Source organism: Enoplosus armatus, chromosome 16 (assembly GCF_043641665.1).
Source record: "Enoplosus armatus isolate fEnoArm2 chromosome 16, fEnoArm2.hap1, whole genome shotgun sequence".
NCBI classification, from domain to species: Eukaryota; Metazoa; Chordata; class Actinopteri; order Centrarchiformes; family Enoplosidae; genus Enoplosus; species Enoplosus armatus.
This window is the reverse complement of record NC_092195.1, coordinates 19,203,336-19,227,407: the sequence shown is the minus strand read 5'-3', so window position 1 is coordinate 19,227,407 and position 24,072 is coordinate 19,203,336. Positions and strand designations below refer to the sequence as shown.

The 24,072-nt window shown below is 39.4% G+C and overlaps 2 protein-coding genes across 4 annotated transcripts; both read right to left on the bottom strand.

The window, feature by feature from the left end:
* Positions 1 to 764: 764 nt before the first annotated feature.
* Positions 765 to 9,813, bottom strand: LOC139298956 (class I histocompatibility antigen, F10 alpha chain-like). 2 transcript variants are annotated; one of them, XM_070921786.1, is made up of 8 exons: positions 9,639 to 9,813; positions 7,263 to 7,529; positions 4,683 to 4,961; positions 3,799 to 4,128; positions 2,767 to 2,871; positions 2,460 to 2,477; positions 2,211 to 2,289; positions 765 to 1,754 (listed from the first exon to the last, which is right to left on the bottom strand). In XM_070921786.1, exons 1-7 carry the CDS (start codon positions 9,691 to 9,693, stop codon positions 2,246 to 2,248), a joined length of 1,098 nt encoding a protein of 365 aa, XP_070777887.1. In that variant the 5' UTR covers positions 9,694 to 9,813; the 3' UTR covers positions 765 to 1,754; positions 2,211 to 2,245. The 2 variants fall into 2 exon arrangements, with proteins under 2 accessions (XP_070777887.1, XP_070777888.1); XM_070921787.1 differs by having other exon boundaries at positions 3,808 to 4,128.
* Positions 9,814 to 14,375: 4,562 nt separating this feature from the next.
* On the bottom strand, positions 14,376 to 23,501 carry LOC139298708 (class I histocompatibility antigen, F10 alpha chain-like). 2 transcript variants are annotated; one of them, XM_070921431.1, is made up of 8 exons: positions 23,326 to 23,501; positions 20,948 to 21,214; positions 18,368 to 18,646; positions 17,484 to 17,811; positions 16,541 to 16,647; positions 16,238 to 16,255; positions 15,989 to 16,067; positions 14,376 to 15,527 (listed from the first exon to the last, which is right to left on the bottom strand). In XM_070921431.1, exons 1-7 carry the CDS (start codon positions 23,378 to 23,380, stop codon positions 16,024 to 16,026), a joined length of 1,098 nt encoding a protein of 365 aa, XP_070777532.1. In that variant the 5' UTR covers positions 23,381 to 23,501; the 3' UTR covers positions 14,376 to 15,527; positions 15,989 to 16,023. The 2 variants fall into 2 exon arrangements, with proteins under 2 accessions (XP_070777532.1, XP_070777533.1); XM_070921432.1 differs by having other exon boundaries at positions 16,541 to 16,645; positions 17,491 to 17,811; positions 23,326 to 23,500.
* Between the last annotated feature and the right edge of the window lie 571 nt (positions 23,502 to 24,072).

Below are 24,072 nucleotides of genomic sequence, written 5' to 3'. Positions count from 1 at the left end.
TCACAGCAGGCTAGCAGCTAAATATACCACTTTAAAAACTACGTTAAAAACCAAAGGATTTATTCCCCCCCAACTTGACTTAAAAATGTACTCAAAATGTTATGACAGTTATATTCTCGCCACATGACACTCAGTAGTATCTCTTTGAGGTATTTTGTTCTGTAGGTATAACCTGCAGCACATTACTTCTAGTTAGAAAAATAAAGTTTCTTTGGCCACAGAACTGGAGACTTTCTTGACAGATGTCATCTGCTGCCAGGCAGATTTCAGTGCAACAGGTTTTTTTAGGGGAAAACCGAAGCACCACACTGAGTCTGGATATGTGCAGCGTGAAGAAGAGCTGAGTCTTCACTGATAAATCATTGAAAGAAATAAAATATATATACACACACAATGAGAAATAGGACAAATCATGATACAGTAGTTTTAAACAGTATTATTTTTTCCCTGTTCTTTGTTAGTGATATATGATAAATACAATTTTAGAGTTTTGTGTTTAAGACTGTTCTTATCCGAGACAGCAGCAAACCATTTAAAGAAAGAATGCTGAAATATTTCACTAAAAAGGTCTCAAACAAGCTAAATCATTTTGTCATATTCCTCCTTCAGTTATCTGTAAGGGATCGCAGGTCTGCCAAAATGATTGTTCTTCCTGCTCTTAAGTTTAACATCTACAGGTTCATTTAGTCTCTGTGGCAATAGTGAATACTCAATATTCATACAACTGTAGCTACGGTCACAGAAAAGAAAAAAAAGACAGAAACTTGGAATTTGGAACTTTATTGAAAAGCAAAACAACAGTACAGAGGGATTAAATAGCAGAACAGCTGCATCTGAAATTTATCTACGTTCCCAAACACGAGCAGTGATTTTGAGTATGCCGTTCAAATTCTTTATGTTTAAAAATCTAATCCCATAACCTTTTTAGAATCAACGCCAAAGCTAAAATATAATAATGTTTCAAGACAGATCAATCAATTCAAAAAAAACCTCTTATACATAACATCCCACAATAGTTTTACAATCAAAGCTAAAATTAAAACAATCATTTCAAAACTGGTCGATAGATATTATGAAACAACAAACAACATACTCTTGATTAATTCAGAAAAAAACTCAAAATACATTAATTATCATTTGCTAAGGACTGGTGGGAATCAACAAAACCTTTAAATCATGAAAGTCACTTTTAAAGAAACATACAAGCAAACTATTTACACAACTGCTAAATACGTTTTGTACTGATGCTTATAGTTTGCGTGTGTGTGTATAGGGGTGGGCAACCTTGATACAACCTGTCATTGTTTATATAATAATTTCAAAATTTCAAATTTCAACCACCCATGGATGTGGATGTGTGTGTGTCAATATATGTATATTTACAATCCTAGTTGATTTTACTTTATTTTCAGAAAGCCCCAAAACCAGAAGTATTAAACTGAACTAAACTAAATAAACACACAAATCTTTCATAACAAACACTTTATCAGAGGAAATTCCACTTTTATTGTCCGAAACTAAACGATGAAAATAATTTAACGTCAACATTTGTTTGATGATGTTTGTAAAATATTTGTTAACTCATTTTTCTGATTTGTTTTCTTTGTATTCCAATCAATAAGCATTTATTACTAGATCCCTGACCCTGGTTCTGTCAGTCTATGCTATGATGATGACTAACTGATGAATTCCCAGTTTACGGAGGAGGATGTGGTGGCACTGCTCCTTGTTCCAGATAAAATCGATCCATAAACCTAAACAGACAAAAAGAAAACACCATGAATGTTTGTAGAGTTCAATCCCACAAAGTCACATATTTACAGTATAATTTAGACCTAAAATATTCATGATTCACTCATTTAAGTGTTAACCTTTCCTAAACCAAGTATTTACCTTCTATGCTTTTGAAGCACAATCCTTTCTTTTAATTTGGTTCAACACCATTTTCATGAATCGAGTTTTTAATATGACACTTTATCTGACCTGCTGAAGGTTTCTGAAAGCATCTTTCTCTTAAAATATCAAATTGAATTTCATATAAAAACAGTTTGTTGTGGAAAATCAACTGAAAGTCAAAGATTTACTACGATGTGTCACAGAAGTTTCAGAGTGGATAAAAAAGAAGTCTCAGAAGGTTGTTTTGCACATAGTTTCAAGCAGCTTTGTTTAACAACAGGTGTGAAATTCATGTCCCATATGAGACAACTCACTGTGTGCAGGGTGGTGTGTTTGTCCCTCAGGCAGTTTAACTGGGAAGCATTTGTTGCTCCACAGTCGGGTCGGAGACAGCTGTAAGGTCAGAAACACACTGTTAGCCACATCCTGCTCTGATCCAACACTGTGTTTTACAAACAGCTAACAATGCAGGAAAAAGCCCTGAAAAAGTTCTTCAGCAGGAAATCCAGAAAACATTTTTGATCAGGTCAGGTCAGAGAAAACAGAAGAAAAGTTTTACTCACGAGATGGAGGGCGCTTGGCTGAAATAAGAAGAAAAGACAAATTATTTCTGTTGTTACAGTAGAAAATAGCAGAGCTTCTTTCCAGTGATGATCCCCTCTTCTACTCACTCAGACTGATAAATAAATCCCTTCAACCTTTTGTTTAGATCTTTCATTATTTCTTTTCCTGTCACCTCTCTGTGGAAACCTTACAGCGCTCACTGTTGGTTCAAACAGATTTCGGTGTGCTGGGAATTTTTTTTTTTTTGTGCAATCTGGACAAAACATCAAAAACCAGAAACGCAGCGTTTCTGTTTTTGTCTCTCACCGTTCTTCTTTTTATAAATGGCGAATCCAATGGCAGCGACGAGGACGAGCGCAAGAACAACCACTGCAACAATGATGGGGACGGTCGGGTCAGCGCTCTCCGTCTCTGTTGAGCAGAAAACAACAAAACACAGTCACAACCTGTACAGATGAAGCAGGTCAGAGGAGAAGAACCTCCATTTGCCAACCAGACCTCCATCCTGTATACAGACACTATATGTTTGTTTGTCCTGCTGTTGTTGTTCATTTCAGGTTTTATCCCTACTTGTCTGTACATAATTACTGTATCTGTGCTTGTTTATCCTCGTCTAGCTTTGTTGTCTTTGTTTAGCTGCATGTCTCCGTTGCTTTCTGTCCCACATGTTGGTCTTTGGCACAATGAGAGCTGCTGACAATCATATTCAAATTCCTTCTTGACTGTCAGCATACGTGGCCAATAAACTTTATTCTGACTGATTTACTGATCGATACAAACGTTGGTCCAGTTATTAAATAATTCCATCTCGTCTTCTAAAACTGACCAGTAGTTAAGTCAATACAGAGCCTGTAACCTCTGAACTGTGGTTACACATTAAAATGGTCACACAAGGGCTGAAAAAAAAGCTCTCACACTTTGTAATATGGTTTTTTAAATTGACATTGTGATAAAAACTGCGTATTTCTAAATATAACGTGAAACCAAACAAAACCCGTAAATAACAATAAAGTTGTGTTTTTATGTTAATTATTGACATTTTTTCTGTATTAATCAAAGCTAAGGAAACAGTCGACAGCTAATAAAAATCGCAGTGAACAACAATAATTCCTTTAAAGCACTTTAAAACTCTGACTTTAAGTTAAGAAAAATAACTTTTTAGGGATTTGCTGATTCCCTCGTCAGGGTCCAGAGGTGCATTGGTTTAATACTGATCTAACATTAAAATTATATATAAAAAACTGACAACAAAACCATATGAGGAAACAAAACTTTTAACACACATAAAAACACATGAACTGCAGGACTGTTACAGTAAAATGAATGTGTGTTTCTCACCTTCATTACTTCTGATTCCAGTCTTTCCCCAGTTGGTCCTGATCGCTGCTTTGTCCAGTCCGGTGACGATGTCGTCCTCTACACCAGAGAGCTGAAACACACAGTCGTACCTCCTCCAGTCTTCAGGTGTGACTGATGAAAGTTTCAGGTCAACGCTCATCTGGAAGGTTCCGTCGTTGTTGTGGAGGATCTCTCCGTGGTCCACGTCCTCATGGAGCTCCTCTCCATCTTTCCTCCAGAACAGTGAGGCTCCTTTAGGGTGGAAACCTGTAGCGTGGCAGCTGACTGGAGAGGAGGGAGTCTTCTGGAGGAGAGACACTGAGGGAAGCTCTGGAGAGTAAAGAGAGACACAGTTTTTGGTTCTTTATTATGATTTACGGTATATTAATATTATCATTCCTGTTTAATGTAATGTATTTTAAACGCCTTAGTAACACACACACACTTTATAAATGTATGCAATGCAAATAAACCACATTGAAGTGTAACTGAGAGAAGAAGGGAGGGACAGAGCGGGAAAAAAGACAGATGAAGAGAGGTGGGGGGGGTAGATTAGACAGGGGGGAGGAGGACAGTGAGTGTGAGAAAGACAGAGTAAGAGACAGAGAGAGAAACTAAGACAGAAACACGGCAGAGAGAAAGAGAGAAGATGGAGGGAAAGAGTGGTGATAAATGTGAGGGAGAGAGTGAGGGTGAAATGAGAGGGAGGCAGAGAGATGAAGAGAGGTGGGAGAAAACATGAGAGAGAGAGAGAAATGTGTGTAAACAAAGTGTGTCTCTGTTTGTTGGTTCATATTTATTGTAATGTTACTGTTGGTTAGAAACAAAGAAGGCACATTAACATTGTTGTGTCCTTTAAACTACATCAGGTCATGTGATTCTACCTGTTCTCTGCAGAGAGCTCTTCCCAAAGTCCACATACTTCTTCAGCCACTCAATGCAAATCTGGGTGAGGTAGTTCTTTTTCTGTGCGTTAAAAAGTTTGTCATTATCCCACTTGCGTTTGGTGATTTCAGCCTGTCGCTTTGGAGCGATCCATGTCTGCGTCTTCAGGTCAAATGCTATGAAATCTTCTCCATCATAACCAAACTGGTAAAAACCATTGATCTCATTAGTCTCATCGTCCCACTCGCAGCCGTACATGTTCTGGTAAATGTGGACACCTGAGAGAGAGACAGAGACAGAGACTTCAGTAAACCAGAGTGAGATCACAGCCCAGTCATCTGTTATCAGCTGATATCACATCTTTACCACAGAGACACACTGATCCACAGACACCACAACAGAGGAGCTACACCTCCTGCTGCCATTGGCCCGACGGAGGCCGCTCGCAGCCAATCATCATCTGGACAGTGTGGACGGCTCAGAGAGAGAGAGACAGAGAGGCTGCTGGGAAACAGAGTGAGATCCTAACACAGTCCCTGTCCTCTGTTTTACCACAGAGACACACTGCCTCCACTGAGACCAACAGTTTATCTCCACTGTTGAAGGTGGTGTGGCTTCATGTGAGCTGCAGGGACAGACACACACACTGAGGTGGAGTCCTGACTGGCAGACACAGATTAAACCTGATCCTGGACTGAACATCACACCCACTGAGAGCCTGCAGCCAGCGGATCAGTCCAACAACATCCTCTTCCTGTGAGAGACTACAGACTAGACTGTCCTGAGGCTGCTCTAGAAGCTTCCACTGGAGGAGAGTTTCAGTCCAGGATTAGTCACTAGACTCCACCTGCTCAGCCGGGACAGTGCGTCCTGTTCAGCAGCGTGTTACTACAACTGGTCAGAATAAGGCAGAGACCATCGGGACCATTATGGAGACTGGGAGGCAGTCCGTGTGTCCTGATTGGTCCATCCATCAATCATTCAATACAACCGGCGGCTGTTTCCACCTGCAGATGTCGGCTCGCTGCTGCCTGCTGGGATGGACCAACACACTGTGGTCAGTACAGCAGAGTTCATCTACTCTAATCTGTAGTTCTGCTATAGATTTAGGGCCGAAACTGATGCTTCTTTTCATTATCAATTATTCTTCGATTAATCAATTAGCCGTTTACTTATTTTAAAACGTCCATCACAAGTTCCCAGAGGCCGAGGTGACGGCTGCTTTTGTCCGACCGACACTGAACAGGATTTAATTCATAATAATATAAAACAGAGAAACGCAGCAAACTCTCATATTTGAGAAACTGGAAGCAGAAAATGTTTTCTGATTAATTAAAGACTTCAATGATTATCTGACTATCAGAATTGTTGTCAATTAATTTTCAGTTGATCAACTAATCAATAGATCGACTGATTGTTTCAGCACTATATATGTTTATTACGGCAGACTCACACTGTGGTCAAGTAGAGTTAATCTAATCTAATCTGTACTTCATATATATATTATGGGATGGACACACTGTGTATCAGTACAGTAGAGTTGATATAATCTAATCTGTATTCTACTACATATTTAGGGCTCAATCTAATTATTATTGTCATTATTGATTATTGTAATTACTATTTTTCAGTTAATCAATAAATCGTTTACTCTGTAAAGCGTCGAGAAAAAGGTGAAAAATGTCCATCACAGGTTCCCAGAGGCCGAGGTGAAATCTTCAAACGGCTTCTTCCGTCCGACCGACGCTGAACTGGATTTAATTTATATTAATATAAAATATAATTTAAAATAAATAGAAAAATAAAATATCTCATTATCTAAATAGTTGTCAATCAACTTTCTATTGCTCAACCAATCAATTAATTGACTAACTGTTTCAGCACTATATATGTGTATTATGGCAGAGACACACTGTGGTCAAGTAAAGTCAATCTAATCTAATGTGTACTTCTACTGTAAATATATTATGGGATGGACGCACTGCGCATCAGTAGAGTCGTGCTGTGAAACGTTTTGAGCCTCCGATCTGAACGAGACATTGACCGTGTCGTCCTGTCGGCCAGCGTCATTAAAACATACCGCTCCTCCTCTCATATGGGGACCCAGCAGAAGCAGCCTGCGTCCCGTTTACAGGCCCGCTCCGTAGTTTAAGAAACCAGGCGGTAATGTTCCTCTATCAGCTGTGTGTTGGAAAAGTCTTGTGATAAACAGGCTCCTACAGGAGAGTTATTACGGACCAACTCACTGTGGGCAGTTCACCACAGTTATTCTGATCTAATCTAGTGGAGACAAAGCGTTAATCATCTCTGCTGGTTATCATGGGATGGACAGACACTCTGCATCAGTGCAGTACAGCAGCATCCAGTCGTCTCAGTCTCAGTAAGGTTTCTGTTGAGTCCGACTGTGTGTTTCAGCCGAGAAAAGCCTCCGACAAACACTTTAATGTACGTGAATAAAACACTCCTGACAGATGAAGAAGGTGTGTGTGTGTGTGTGTGTGTGGTAACGTCTGTTTACTAAAATACAGGATGGAAATATAAACAACATTTTATCAGAAGAAAGTGAAACGTAAACAAACCTCCAGTTTGGTTGAAACGCTGCTTTGCAATTTCAATGTTGCCTTTGAAGACCTGCTGGGAACCCACAAAGTTCCCAGTCTCCCTCTCCCAGTAGTCAGCTCTCTCTGCTGTGACTCTGCTCATCCAGTCCTGTTTGGGTTCTGCTCTCCTGGTGTTACTGTCATAGTGACTTATCTGAGCTTCATCAACCAACCCAACAGTCACAAACTCTGGGAAGTTTGGGACTCCAGAAGACGCAGTGTAGAAATACTTCAGAGAGTGAGTCACTGTAAGAAAAAGTTCATGTCGTCATTTCAGTTTTTATATCACAGTTTTATAAATCACTCAACACTTTTGTTTTCCTGCACTCGGACTCAAAAAGAACTAAGAAAGTACATTCAAGACATCCTAATAATCTCTGTTGTGCACTCAATAAATACATTTACAGACAAACAGTTTGCTCCACAAACTCTTCACTGTTTCTGACGATTTTCTCTTGAAAAATGTTTTTATTCTGAATTAAAATATCAAACGAGTCAAATATTCAGGTCATGCAGTTGTGTACCTGGCTTTCATTGATGGAAAGCAGTTTGTAAAAACAGGCGCCATTTGTTTTTCTAGTGCTGGACGTCTCAATGGGAAGTGAAACTCCAGTTCAGCTCCCAGTTAGTGGAGTCATTTATTTTTTCAGGAAGCTTCATTAGCAGCTTTCACTCCTCATTATCGTATCAGTTTGAAATCTGAAATCACAAACCTCTGACCAAAATATATACGCTGCATGTGATTCTAACTTTATTCTATATGTTCAACCTGTTTTATTTGATTATATAACCGCACTTATGGTCTCTATTTTATACTATACTACAGCTTGTGTTTCTTCTTCACAGGTTTTGAATTATGAATTTGAACTCTGTGAGTTTCCTGAAGATAAATCTTTCATACATCTTGATTTATGTAAACTGCAGAATTATATTGAAGTTTAACTCTTAGACAATCAAATCTTCTGTATTTTATGACAATCCCAGATGAACGTTAACGGACACATTTCTATATTTAAGAAAGTTCTCTTTAGTGATATTTGTATCTCTCATGTCGTCATTCTGCACAGTTTCTATTAGTATCAGTTATTAGTGGATTCAAAGTTTTATTAACTCTAATGCCCTTTGTAACATCCCTCCACCATGAACTGATGTTTATTTGCTTTCAGTCCTGATTCTGAACGTTTATTCTACATTTAGTACCAACAGATTTGACTTTCTGCAGGCGTCTGAGAGTTTTGCCGATTAAATGATGGTTCATGTCTGAGTCCTCCGCTGTCCTCTGCTGCCTGAGTGCATGTGGATCATGTTTCTGTGTTAAGATGCTGAACAGTATCGCCAGGCCGATGCTGGATTGTTGACACCAATAATGATATCAATGTTTGGGGGTTTTGTGGTGACCACGATACACACTGAGCAGGACATTTCAGTTTAAAAATAAACCCGTCAGCGCCCTCTGGTGGACAAACTCTGTCATGGAGACACTGTTTCTAAATCACCTCAAACTAGTTTCTTTACTTATCGGCCAACATATACACTGATGCTGATCTATCTGCATTAAACTGATATCTGCAGATATATCTGTGGCTGATTTATCGGTCTGTCTCTACTAAACAGCATGCTGTTGTACAAACAGTAAATGTATTAACTACCAGTGTCATGTAATTACACCCAGTTAACAAAACCCAGTATGGAAACCTTAAAGCAGAGGTGGACTTCAGTATTTCAGCAGGCAAACTGTGTAATTCTCTGAGGAATGGATGGAAATATATTTTTAAATGTTAAATGATTTAAGAAAATATCTAGAGATCAAATCATATGACGACATGAACTTAATATCTATGTTCAGCAGGTTGTCATTGATGTGTGTGTTTTATAACATATTGAAATGTAGTGACGTGTTTCGGGACTGTGTTAATATGTTAATTAAGCCTAATGAATGGAAAAAAAACAAGTAATAATAAATATTTTCGCGCTGCGTAGTTACGTCGTCAGTTTGGCGTCAACATCGATCAGACCGTATCGATCTTAAAATGATAAAAACGAGTTAAAATAATGACCCAAATAAGACAAGTAGACTTCATATCAGCCATTTGCACAACTAGACCAGGCTTTCCTTCTAACAGTAACTATTAGGGATCAATGACACGAACAGACACGATTTACTGACGTCAACTTGAAGATAATGAGTTTGTTACTTTCTTTTGTCTATAATCTGCGTGAAGTCCCGCAACTAAACATCACCAAACTACAAAAGAATCATAAATCCACATTTACAGACTATAAAGACACGAAGCATTTCTTTGTTTTCTTTCTTTTAAAATCCACCTCCGACTTTAAAACACAGTCCTAACTCACCTGCCGCCGCGCCCTGTAGGCCTATCAGGAGAGCCAGGAGAGTCCCGGGCTTCATTGTGAGCTGCTGAATCAAAGACCTTCGATAGATTCACGACTTGTATATCTGTTGATGCGGAGAGACGGACAGCGTGTCTCCAGCTCGAGCATCGGCGGCGATATGAGGGTAAGACAAGAAGAGGATCTGACATCACCTCCATCTGAGGCCAATGGGAATTTAGGCTGAGCGTCAACGTCACTTATAACTCGGTAAAACTGAGCCACAGAGGTTATGAACGAAAGTGAAAGTAAAGTTCGCTGCTTTCAGCCTGTGTGAGAGGATGGGGGGGTCAGATGCTCTGGAGTTTGTGGGGATGCACAAGTGTCTTGTTGTTCTGTTGTTCTGTGTTTCTGCCCTCAGCTTGAAAAACAGTCCTGATCAAAATATCAACAACAAACAACAAATCCGAGTGCGCTTTCATTGATGTTACAGTGAGTGAATGTGGTGAGGTGCTGCCCCCAGCGGCTCAAACCTGCAGCTGATGTGCAGCAGTACAGTTTCTCAGCGTTGTTCTGCTATTATCTGTTATTTTAAACACATCTGTGCGCTATCACGACATCTGGTTATTAAATGGGATGGAGGGGAACATCTTATATCCTTTTTGAAGTCCATATCCAGTAAGGTGTTGTATTCATGTCTCAGGTATTTAGTTTAAGAACCGGTCTTGGCACAAATTAGAGCTGCTCTCAGGACAGACAATAAAACCAAACACAAGATAGTTTCCATGAAGTAATATTTTACCTCAGTGTTTGAAACTTTGAAATGAAAACAAGAAGGAAATAAATCAAAGCAGAGCAGAAAGAGAGTCCGAGAGCTTCTTAAAGACAAACATGAGATCAGGTCAGCTCTGTCCTCCAGGCTGAACGCCTCTGAGCTGATGTGGAGCTGTGTACGCTGAGAACTGCTTGAACAAGAGAAATGTAACACCTCTGTTGATGTTTGAACACCTGACGCTGCTTTTCATTTTCCTCTTGCTTTGGCACTGTTTCTCCTCTGCTTCAAGCCTCACTGATTGTCTCTGAAGCACTTTATAAAAGGTTATAGAATTCATGTTTAATGAAAAACCTCAGATCTTTTGTTCTCACTACTTCAGCTGAGACAGTATTATTCATCATTATTACACAAACAAATCGATATGTGTCACATCTGTTATCTAGAAAATGTGATATTTATATTATTCGCGACACTGAGGCTTGAACTCTGGTTGACGAAGGCTCTTCCTGCTCACTGCTGATCAATACCTGAGTTTATCACTGCTGATCAATACCTGAGTTTACCACTGCTGATCAATACCTGAGTTTATCACTGCTAATCAATACCTGAGTTTATCACTGCTGATCAATACCTGAGTTTACCACTGCTGATCAATACCTGAGTTTATCACTGAGTTCACCTTTACAGAGACGTCAGCAGCGTGACAGCGCCCCCACGTGGACGAATTATGTATCTGCCTTTGAGGATGTCACTTCACTTCCTGTTGGAGTCAATATGTCAGAGCATCATGATAATCCATGACTCTGGTCACATGTATTCATCAAATGAAGAATAATAGAATGAAATAAAATCCATTAAACATGTATTTAGTATTAGTTTTAGTATTTGGCTGAATTCCTGAAAAATCCTTTTGTGTTATGAAACAACTATGAACCTCCAACAAATAAACAGATGACGCTTAACTGGGTTTTCAGAAGCACTTTATTCTGTAATAAAACTGTAATCTCTACAAATCTTTACAGTAGTAACCACACACACACACACACACACACACACACACACACACACACTGTATTTCAAATTCAAATAAACAGTTTACAGCTCCAGATTATTTTCAGCTTTATATTTTATTTACACATGATATCTGAGCGGTGTCACTTTTAAGTGAAGAACAAAGTCCAGTTCACCACATAAAAACTTTAATGAACGGCTTCTTGTCAATGAACTCTTCTTGTAAACACTCAAACAGCTGCACCGACTGGAGCTCATCTCTATTTCAGAGTTCAGAGGTGCTGTACGTGACATAACAGTACGCAGGGAACTCCGGTGTCGCGTCAGAGGGTTTGTGGATTTTAAGTGATTAAACTTTAAAATACAAGAGATGATACTGTTGGAAGTGGAGGTCACCTGACTGCTGGATTGGGGGGAACAGGAGCACGCTCCCTGGAAGCAGCCCCAGGTGTGCTGATCAGGCAGCTGACACAGGTGTGCCCTGACTTCATTTATTGTTTCCACTTTGGTTGAGCTGCTTCTTTGTCCTTCGCTCCTGAGTGTGTGGAGTGAATTGTATTTTATATCCTCAGTCATGTTTACTTTGTCCTTGTAAAGTTGTACATCTCATCTCTTTAGTTCATTCTGACATTATTATGACCTGTTGAAGTAGGGATGTCTTGATGAACTGCGGTTTGGTTCCTTCATGATGTGACAGATTGAATTTGTGCGTATGCTTTCTTTCAACTTGTAGAAAAGGAAAGCACTCAACCACACCTGACTCTGACTGAAAGAACAGAGAATAAATGCCTTGAAATTGAACCTGCTGACTTCTTCGCCTTCTGCGCTCATTTCAAATAAGTCCAGTGCATTCCCAGCAGGACAGATACAACGAAGGTCCAACTCGTGGAGAACTTCACCTTCATATATCGTGAAATAACTGATTAATTCAACTTGAGCCTCACGTCCAATATTTCTGACAATCAGTTTGATGTAAAACTATATCTTCTGAATTTTATGACAAAACTAGAAAGTGTCACTGCATTAAAAAAAAAAAAGTTCTGATATGTTTTTTAATATTTTGATTATTCTCATCAAGTGAAAGCATGTTTTCATTATCTCATTATCTGTTAACTTCCTCCTGATGTTTTCTCTTTCTAAGTCCTTATTCCAGGAGTCTTTTCTCTGGATTTCTTTGCAAAAGAAGGATTTCTTCAGACGTAGATTTGACAATGAATGAATTATCGTCCATTTATGAAATCCAAAGTCAACCATTGTGCTCGTACACTTGAGAACTGTGGTCGGATCAAACATGTTATATAATGTTTTTCATAAACAGATATATTACCTAAACTGAATGTTTATAACATGTAATGAATCTGTTGTCTAACTGGATCCAGCCGAGTCCTCAGCATACTGAAGTGATGGAGGTTCATATCAGAACAACATGAGAGCTGTCAGCGTATTTTAATATAGTTTGGTCAACATGTCGTTTTAGTCTGATAATTATTTTAATTATCTACAAGAGTGAACGATATTAAATATGGCACCAAGAGACCAGAAGGCTGTTTATGTTCAGCAGGCGTTAATATATGAAGACATCATCAGCTGACTCATGTTGGTGTGGTTTAAATTAAAACTCCACACCGTCAGAAACCTGTAGAGGTGACAGTTGCACACAAGTCAGATTAAAAACCAGTTATCGAGACTGTGATCATTTTAATGCCAAATTAAAGATCGGGGAATAAAAGACAACTATTACATTTCAAAAACTATTTACATTACTATTTTGGAAACAGATTTTTAACTAAATGAACAAAGACAGTCATCGTCTACAAGCTGACGAGGTGATTTTTATCTTTCAGAAGAACCAGAAAAAAACAGAACCATGTCTTCCCGCAGCGTCTAAAGCTTTAATAAACTGACGAGTAATAATATATATACATATACGTAATATGTGTTTGTAGTTTAACTAGACCCTGAAGAACCTCTATTACTGAAACATCTCAATGTAAAACCCTGATTAATAATGAGTCAGTAGTGTGATAGATTATATATCTTCCTCTGAGCTGGTGATGTGAAGTCTTTTCTAAAATCTGATCACAATTCAGGAAATCATCATGATAAACACATATAAGCATTCAAAGTAGGAGGAATTAAATAAAACAAAGTTCATTCAAGGTAACTTGAACTTTTTTGCACTGCAACCTGAAAAAGTGTGTGGAAGTAGGGGAGGGGGCATCTGGAGGAGGAGGAGGAGGAGGAGGAAAAATGAATGAGGCTCATTGACTTGAAGAGAGAAGATGATCAGTGTGAGACAGGTAAAGAAAGAGAGGAGAGAGCAGGAGACAGAGACAAAGAGACGAAGGGAAGGAACAGAGAGAGACAGATGTGAGTGAACTGAAGGAAAGTAATGGTGAGGTGTGTTTCTGTGTCCAGGCAGATATTTCTCCATTCATTTAGTCCCTCTCATGCAATTATTTCAAAATCAGACACAACCTTCAACAACGTTATATGAATTCTGACAAACGTATGAACGGAAACGCCGCACATCTTGTTTTAATTGTTACTATCATTCCTGTGTGCTGTAGCTCTAATAACACAAATATGTTGCACAACTAAGCTTCCGTCTTCTGAACATCATTAAACCTTTTAAACAAGACAAAAAGACGAAATTCAAATTAAAATCTGTCAAAATAATCACGTTCTGCTTTCTCTGCAACGTACCACAAAAGTAGCTATTGACCAAAACTGAAGTAATCAAAGTTAAGATGCCAATAATCAAAACATGGAGCACATCCACAAACTAGCTCAGTCAGGGTTTCTTCAGCCAGGGAACAAATTGAACCATTTCAGGCGACTCAATAAACTAAAGATCACAAAGTTTCCAGTACAAAGGACAGTAAAATACTAAATGTAGCTTCAATATTCATATAATCGTAGCTCCAGTCACAGATTTGTACGCTTATATGTGGAATCACAAAAAGAAACAGAAATTTGGAACATTTGGGACTTTATTGAAAAGCAAAACAAAAAACATTCACCTACGTCACCCTGACCCGCTGTTCAATTTCTTCATGTTTACAAAACTAAGAGGGGAAACGTCCCGTGTGTCCCTAAATACTAGCAGGAGATGTTTACAAGGACATTTCTCCCACAACCCTTTTAGGATCAAAGCCAAACGCTAAAATATAATCATGTTTCAAAACAGATCAATCTATTCAGAAAAACCTCAAATACATAAAATATTATTTGCTTCTTCCTGGTCGGAATCAATTGTTTTTCAGTTTTAAAGAAATATACAAGCAAACTATTTACAACTGGAAAATAAATGTATATATATATATATCGACACATATTGTGTATGTGTGTGCATATGGGGGGCATGTAGAGATGTAGTAATAACCAGATGGAAATATGTGTCCAATGCATCATGCAAATCAAGATAATTCATCACAGCGATGTAAAACTCCAAAACTTGATTTGCAGTATTGACCCCAGTGATCGAATACAACCAGAGAACCAAAGGACGACTTTCTCAGTATAAATAGTGTACAGAACTCTACTGGGTGCCAATATCTGTTATCTCAAGGTATATATCTTCATATCACCAGACCCTATGAGTGTATATATATATGAAAATGGGAAGGCATGGATGTGGATGTGTGTGTGTCAATATATGTATATTTACAATCCTAGTTGATTTTACCAGAAAGCCCCAAAACCAGAAGTGTTAAACTGTAACTATGATGAACACACAAATCTTTCATAACGTCTGTATGAAGAGTGCCGTGACGCTTTCATCGTTTGGAAGATCGTGTTTTACTTATAAATATAAATCGTCCTCACTTGATCTACCAACATTTAAACAAACACTTTATCAGAGGAAATCCCACTTTTATTGTCCGAAACTAAACGATGAAAATAATTTAACGTCAACATTTGTTTGATGATGTTTGTAAAATATTTGTTAACTCATTTTTCTGATTTGTTTTCTTTGTATTCCAATCAATAAGCATTTATTACTAGATCCCTGACCCTGGTTCTGTCAGTCTACGCTATGATGATGAATAACTGATGAATTCCCAGTTTACGGAGGAGGATGTGGTGGCACTGCTCCTTGTTCCAGATAAAATCGATCCATAAACCTAAACAGACAAAAAGAAAAGAAAATACCATGAATGTTTGTAGAGTTCAATCCCACAAAGTCACATATTTACAGTATAATTTAGACCTAAAATATTCATGATTCACTCATTTAAGTGTTAACCTTTCCTAAACCAAGTATTTACCTTCTATGCTTTTGAAGCACAATCCTTTCTTTTAATTTGGTTCAACACCATTTTCATGAATCGAGTTTTTAATATGACACTTTATCTGACCTGCTGAAGGTTTCTGAAAGCATCTTTCTCTGAAAAAGTCAAATTCAATTTCATATAAAAACAGTTTGTTGTGGAAAATCAACTGAAAGTCAAAGATTTACTACGATGTGTCACAGAAGTTTCAGAGTGGATAAAAAAGAAATCTCAGAAGGTTGTTTTGCACATAGTTTCAAGCAGCTTTGTTTAACAACAGGTGTGAAATCCATGTTCCATATGAGGCAACTCACTGTGTGCAGGGTGGTGTGTTTGTCCCTCAGGCAGTTTAACTGGGAAGCATTTGTTGCTCCACAGTCGGGTCGGAGACAGCTGTAAGGTCAGAAACACACTGTTAGCCACATCCTGCTCTGATCCAACACTGTGTTTTACAAACAGCTAACAATGCAGGAAAAAGCCCTGAAAAAGTTCTTCAGCAGGAAATCCAGAAAACATTTTTGATCAGGTCAGGTCAGAGAAAACAGAAGAAAAGTTTTACTCACGAGATGGAGGGCGCTTGGCTGAAATAAGAAGAAAAGACAAATTATTTCTGTTGTTACAGTAGAAAATAGCAGAGCTTCTTTCCAGTGATGATCCCCTCTTCTACTCACTCAGACTGATAAATAAATCCCTTCAACCTTTTGTTTAGATCTTTCATTATTTCTTTTCCTGTCACCTCTCTGTGGAAACCTTACAGCGCTCACTGTTGGTTCAAACAGATTTCGGTGTGCTGGGAATTTTTTTTTGTGCAATCTGGACAAAACATCAAAAACCAGAAACGCAGCGTTTCTGTTTTTGTCTCTCACCGTTCTTCTTTTTATAAATGGCGAATCCAATGGCAGCGACGAGGACGAGCGCAAGAACAACCACTGCAACAATGATGGGGACGGTCGGGTCAGCGCTCTCCGTCTCTGTTGAGCAGAAAACAACAAAACACAGTCACAACCTGTAGAGATGAAGCAGGTCAGAGGAGAAGAACCTCCATTTGCCAACCAGACCTCCATCCTGTATACAGACACTATATGTTTGTTTGTCCTGCTGTTGTTGTTCATTTCAGGTTTTATCCCTACTTGTCTGTACATAATTACTGTATCTGTGCTTGTTTATCCTCGTCTAGCTTTGTTGTCTTTGTTTAGCTGCATGTCTCCGTTGCTTTCTGTCCCACATGTTGGTCTTTGGCACAATGAGAGCTGCTGACAATCATATTCAAATTCCTTCTTGACTGTCAGCATACGTGGCCAATAAACTTTATTCTGACTGATTTACTGATCGATACAAACGTTGGTCCAGTTATTAAATAATTCCATCTCGTCTTCTAAAACTGACCAGTAGTTAAGTCAATACAGAGCCTGTAACCTCTGAACTGTGGTTACACATTAAAATGGTCACACAAGGGCTGAAAAAAAAGCTCTCAAACTTTGTAATGTTTTTTTAAATTGACATTGTGATAAAAACTGCGTATTTCTAAATATAACGTGAAACCCAAAAAAACTTAAATAACAATAAAGTTGTGTTTTTTATGTTAATTAAAGCACTTTAAAACTCTGACTTTCAGAAAAATAACTTTTTAGGGATTTGCTGATTCCCTCGTCAGGGTCCAGAGGTGCATTGGTTTAATACTGATCTAACATTAAAATTATATATAAAAAACTGACAACAAAACCATATGAGGAAACAAAACTTTTAACACACATAAAAACACATGAACTGCAGGACTGTTACAGTAAAATAAATGTGTGTTTCTCAACTTCATTACTTCTGATTCCAGTCTTTCCCCAGTTGGTCCTGATCGCTGCTTTGTCCAGTCCGGTGATGATGTCGTCCTCTACACCAGAGAGCTGAAACACACAGTCGTACCTCCTCCAGTCTTCAGGTGTGACTGATGAAAGTTTCAGGTCAACGCTCATCTGGAAGGTTCCGTCGTTGTTGTGGAGGATCTCTCCGTGGTCCACGTCCTCATGGAGCTCCTCTCCATCTTTCCTCCAGAACAGTGAGGCTCCTTTAGGGTGGAAACCTGTAGCGTGGCAGCTGACTGGAGAGGAGGGAGTCTTCTGGAGGAGAGACACTGAGGGAAGCTCTGGAGAGTAAAGAGAGACACAGTTTTTGGTTCTTTATTATGATTTACGGTATATTAATATTATCATTCCTGTTTAATGTAATGTATTTTAAATGCCTTAGTAACACACACACACTATATAAATGTATGCAATGCAAATAAACCACATTGAAGTGTAACTGAGAGAAGAAGGGAGGGACAGAGTGGGAAAAAAGACAGATGAAGAGAGGTGGGGGGGGGGTAGATTAGACAGGGGGGAGGAGGACAGTGAGTGTGAGAAAGACAGAGTAAGAGACAGAGAGAGAAACTAAGACAGAAACACGGCAGAGAGAAAGAGAGAAGATGGAGGGAGAGAGTGGTGATAAATGTGAGGGAGAGAGTGAGGGTGAAATGAGAGGGAGGCAGAGAGATGAAGAGAGGTGGGAGAAAACATGAGAGAGAGAGAGAAATGTGTGTAAACAAAGTGTCTCTCTGTTTGTTGGTTCATATTTATTGTAATGTTACTGTTGGTTAGAAACAAAGAAGGCACATTAACATTGTCGTGTCCTTTAAACTACATCAGGTCATGTGATTCTACCTGTTCTCTGCAGAGAGCTCTTCCCAAAGTCCACATACTTCTTCAGCCACTCAATGCACTCCTGGGTGAGGTAGTTCTCATACAGTGCTGACCGAGCTTTGTTATTATCCCACTTGTGTTTGGTGATTACAGCCTGTTGTTTTGGAGCGATCCATGTCTGCGTCTTCAGGTCAAATGCTATGAAATCTTCTCCATCATAACCATACTGCATAAAACCATTGATCTTATTAGTCTCATCGTCCCACTCACAGCCGTACATGTTCTGGTAAATGTGGACACCTGAGAGAGAGACAGAGACAGAGACTTCAGTAAACCAGAGTGAGATCACAGCCCAGTCATCTGTTATCAGCTGATATCACATCTTTACCACAGAGACACACTGATCCACAGACACCACAACAGAGGAGCTACACCTCCTGCTGTCATTGGCCCGACGGAGGCCGCTCGCAGCCAATCATCATCTGGACAGTGTGGACGGCTCAGAGAGAGAGAGACAGAGAGGCTGCTGGGAAACAGAGTGAGATCCTAACACAGTCCCTGTCCTCTGTTTTACCACAGAGACACACTGCCTCCACTGAGACCAACAGTTTATCTCCACTGTTGAAGGTGGTGTGGCTTCATGTGAGCTGCAGGGACAGACACACACACTGAGGTGGAGTCCTGACTGGCAGACACAGATTAAACCTGATCCTGGACTGAACATCACACCCACTGAGACCCTGCAGCCAGCGGATCAGTCCAACAACATCCTCTTCCTGTGAGAGACTACAGACTAGACTGTCCTGAGGCTGCTCTAGAAGCTTCCACTGGAGGAGAGTTTCAGTCCAGGATTAGTCACTAGACTCCACCTGCTCAGCCGGGACAGTGCGTCCTGTTCAGCAGCGCGTTACTACAACTGGTCAGAATAAGGCAGAGACCATCAGGACCATTATGGAGACTGGGAGGCAGTCTGTGTGTCCTGATTGGTCCATCCATCAATCATTCAATACAACCGGCGGCCGTTTCCACCTGCAGATGTCGGCTCGCTGCTGCCTGCTGGGATGGACCAACACACTGTGGTCAGTACAGCAGAGTTCATCTACTCTAATCTGTAGTTCTGCTATAGATTTAGGGCCGAAACTGATGCTTCTTTTCATTATCAATTATTCTTCGATTAATCAATTAGCCGTTTACTCATTTTAAAACGTCCATCACAAGTTCCCAGAGGCCGAGGTGACGGCTGCTTTTGTCCGACCGACACTGAACAGGATTTAATTCATAATAATATAAAACACAGAAACGCAGCAAACTCTCATATTTGAGAAACTGGAAGCAGAAAATGTTTTCTGATTAATTAAAGACTTCAATGATTATCTGACTATCAGAATTGTTGTCAATTAATTTTCAGTTGATCAACTAATCAATAGATCGACTGATTGTTTCAGCACTATATATGTTTATTACGGCAGACTCACACTGTGGTCAAGTAGAGTTAATCTAATCTAATCTGTACTTCATATATATATTATGGGATGGACACACTGTGTATCAGTACAGTAGAGTTGATCTAATCTAATCTGTATTCTACTACATATTTAGGGCTCAATCTAATTATGATTGTCATTATTGATTATTGTAATTACTATTTTTCAGTTAATCAATAAATCGTTTACTCTGTAAAGCGTCGAGAAAAAGGTGAAAAATGTCCATCACAGGTTCCCAGAGGCCGAGGTGAAATCTTCAAACGGCTTCTTCCGTCCGACCGACACTGAACTGGATTTAATTTATATTAATATAAAATATAATTTAAAATAAATAGAAAAATAAAATATCTCATTATCCAAATAGTTGTCAATTAACTTTCTATTGCTCAACTAATCAATTAATTGACTAACTGTTTCAGCACTATATATGTGTATTATGGCAGAGACACACTGTGGTCAAGTAAAGTCAATCTAATCTAATGTGTACTTCTACTGTAAATATATTATGGGATGGACGCACTGCGCATCAGTAGAGTCGTGCTGTGAAACGTTTTGAGCCTCCGATCTGAACGAGACATTGACCGTGTCGTCCTGTCGGCCAGCGTCATTAAAACATACCGCTCCTCCTCTCATATGGGGACCCAGCAGAAGCAGCCTGCGTCCCGTTTACAGGCCCGCTCCGTAGTTTAAGAAACCAGGCGGTAATGTTCCTCTATCAGCTGTGTGTTGGAAAAGTCTTGTGATAAACAGGCTCCTACAGGAGAGTTATTACGGACCAACTCACTGTGGGCAGTTCACCACAGTTATTCTGATCTAATCTAGTGGAGACAAAGCGTTAATCATCTCTGCTGGTTATTATGGGATGGACAGACACTCTGCATCAGTGCAGTACAGCAGCATCCAGTCGTCTCAGTCTCAGTAAGGTTTCTGTTGAGTCCGACTGTGTGTTTCAGCCGAGAAAAGCCTCCGACAAACAGTTTAATGTACGTGAATAAAACACTCCTGACAGATGAAGAAGGTGTGTGTGTGTGTGTGTGTGTGGTAACGTCTGTTTACTAAAATACAGGATGGAAATATAAACAACATTTTATCAGAAGAAAGTGAAACGTAAACAAACCTCCAGTTTGGTTGAAACGCTGCTTTGCAATTTCAGTGTTGACTTTGAACCACTGCTGGTCACCCACAGAGACCTCAGTCTGCCTCTCCCAGTACTGAGGATCATCTGCTGTGACTCTGCTCATCCAGTCCTGTTTGGGTACGTCTCTCCTGGTGTTACTGTCATAGTGACTTATCTGAGCTTCATCAACCAACCCAACAGTCACAAACTCTGGGAAGTTTGGGACTCCAGAAGACGCAGTGTAGAAATACTTCAGAGAGTGAGTCACTGTAAGAAAAAGTTCATGTCGTCATTTCAGTTTTTATATCACAGTTTTATAAATCACTCAACACTTTTGTTTTCCTGCACTCGGACTCAAAAAGAACTAAGAAAGTACATTCAAGACATCCTAATAATCTCTGTTGTGCACTCAATAAATACACTTACAGACAAACAGTTTGCTCCAGAAACTCTTCACTGTTTCTGACGATTTTCTCTTGAAAAATGTTTTTATTCTGAATTAAAATATCAAACGAGTCAAATATTCAGGTCATGCAGTTGTGTACCTGGCTTTCATTGATGGAAAGCAGTTTGTAAAAACAGGCGCCATTTGTTTTTCTAGTGCTGGACGTCTCAATGCGAAGTGAAACTCCAGTTCAGCTCCCAGTTAGTGGAGTCATTTATTCTTCAGGAAGCTTCATTAGCAGCTTTCACTCCTCATTATCGTATCAGTTTGAAATCTGAAATCACAAACCTCTGACCAAAATATATACGCTGCATGTGATTCTAACTTTATTCTATATGTTCAACCTGTTTTATTTGATTATATAACCGCACTTATGGTCTCTATTTTATACTATACTACAGCTTGTGTTTCTTCTTCACAGGTTTTGAATTATGAATTTGAACTCTGTGAGTTTCCTGAAGATAAATCTTTCATACATCTTGATTTATGTAAACTGCAGAATTATATTGAAGTTTAACTCTTAGACAATCAAATCTTCTGTATTTTATGACAATCCCAGATGAACGTTAACGGACACATTTCTATATTTAAGAAAGTTCTCTTTAGTGATATTTGTATCTCTCATGTCGTCATTCTGCACAGTTTCTATTAGTATCAGTTATTAGTGGATTCAAAGTTTTATTAACTCTAATGCCCTTTGTAACATCCCTCCACCATGAACTGATGTTTATTTGCTTTCAGTCCTGATTCTGAACGTTTATTCTACATTTAGTACCAACAGATTTGACTTTCTGCAGGCGTCTGAGAGTTTTGCCGATTAAATGATGGTTCATGTCTGAGTCCTCCGCTGTCCTCTGCTGCCTGAGTGCATGTGGATCATGTTTCTGTGTTAAGATGCTGAACAGTATCGCCAGGCCGATGCTGGATTGTTGACACCAATAATGACATCAATGTTTGGGGGTTTTGTGGTGACCACGATACACACTGAGCAGGACATTTCAGTTTAAAAATAAACCCGTCAGCGCCCTCTGGTGGACAAACTCTGTCATGGAGACACTGTTTCTAAATCACCTCAAACTAGTTTCTTTACTTATCGGCCAACATATACACTGATGCTGATCTATCTGCATTAAACTGATATCTGCAGATATATCTGTGGCTGATTTATCGGTCTGTCTCTACTAAACAGCATGCTGTTGTACAAACAGTAAATGTATTAACTACCAGTGTCATGTAATTACACCCAGTTAACAAAACCCAGTATGGAAACCTTAAAGCAGAGGTGGACTTCAGTATTTCAGCAGGCAAACTGTGTAATTCTCTGAGGAATGGATGGAAATATTTTTTAAATGTTAAATAATTTAAGAAAATATCTAGAGATCAAATCATATGACGACATGAACTTAATATCTATGTTCAGCAGGTTGTCATTGATCGTGTGTGTTTTTATAACATATTGAAATGTAGTGGCGTGTTTCGGGACTGTGTTAATATGTTAATTAAGCCTAATGAATGGAAAAAAAAAACAAGTAATAATAAATATTTTCGCGCTGCGTAGTTACGTCGTCAGTTTGGCGTCAACATCGATCAGACCGTATCGATCTTAAAATGATAAAAACGAGTTAAAATAATGACCCAAATAAGACAAGTAGACTTCATATCAGCCATTTGCACAACTAGACCAGGCTTTCCTTCTAACAGTAACTATTAGGGATCAATGACACGAACAGACACGATTTACTGACGTCAACTTGAAGATAATGAGTTTGTTACTTTCTTTTGTCTATAATCTGCGTGAAGTCCCGCAACTAAACATCACCAAACTACAAAAGAATCATAAATCCACATTTACAGACTATAAAGACACGAAGCATTTCTTTTCTTTCTTTCTTTTAAAATCAACCTCCGACTTTAAAACACAGTCCTAACTCACCTGCCGCCGCGCCCTGTAGGCCTATCAGGAGAGCCAGGAGAGTCCCGGGCTTCATTGTGAGCTGCTGAATCAAAGACCTTCGATAGATTCACGACTTGTATATCTGTTGATGCGGAGAGACGGACAGCGTGTCTCCAGCTCGAGCATCGGCGGCGATATGAGGGTAAGACAAGAAGAGGATCTGACATCACCTCCATCTGAGGCCAATGGGAATTTAGGCTGAGCGTCAACGTCACTTATAACTCGGTAAAACTGAGCCACAGAGGTTATGAACGAAAGTGAAAGTAAAGTTCGCTGCTTTCAGCCTGTGTGAGAGGATGGGGGGGGGGGGGGGGGGGGGGGGTCAGATGCTCTGGAGTTTGTGGGGATGCACAAGTGTCTTGTTGTTCTGTTGTTCTGTGTTTCTGCCCTCAGCTTGAAAAACAGTCCTGATCAAAATATCAACAACAAACAACAAATCCGAGTGCGCTTTCATTGATGTTACAGTGAGTGAATGTGGTGAGGTGCTGCCCCCAGCGGCTCAAACCTGCAGCTGATGTGCAGCAGTACAGTTTCTCAGCGTTGTTCTGCTATTATCTGTTATTTTAAACACATCTGTGCGCTATCACGACATCTGGTTATTAAATGGGATGGAGGGGAACATCTTATATCCTTTTTGAAGTCCATATCCAGTAAGGTGTTGTATTCATGTCTCAGGTATTTAGTTTAAGAACCGGTCTTGGCACAAATTAGAGCTGCTCTCAGGAC

Excerpts from the sequence above, each read along its gene's own strand:
- LOC139298956 (XM_070921786.1), bottom strand. The coding sequence starts at position 9,693 with ATGAAGCCCGGGACTCTCCTGGCTCTCCTGATAGGCCTACAGGGCGCG. Across the intron at positions 4,962-7,262 it reads GCGTTTCAACCAAACTGGAG|GTGTCCACATTTACCAGAAC; the intron begins GTTTGTTTACGT and ends TCTCTCTCTCAG. Across the intron at positions 2,872-3,798 it reads TGGAATCAGAAGTAATGAAG|AGACGGAGAGCGCTGACCCG; the intron begins GTGAGAAACACA and ends TCTGCTCAACAG.
- LOC139298708 (XM_070921431.1), bottom strand. The coding sequence starts at position 23,380 with ATGAAGCCCGGGACTCTCCTGGCTCTCCTGATAGGCCTACAGGGCGCG. Across the intron at positions 21,215-23,325 it reads CCTACAGGGCGCGGCGGCAG|TGACTCACTCTCTGAAGTAT; the intron begins GTGAGTTAGGAC and ends TTTTTCTTACAG. Across the intron at positions 17,812-18,367 it reads GAGCTCTCTGCAGAGAACAG|AGCTTCCCTCAGTGTCTCTC; the intron begins GTAGAATCACAT and ends TTTACTCTCCAG.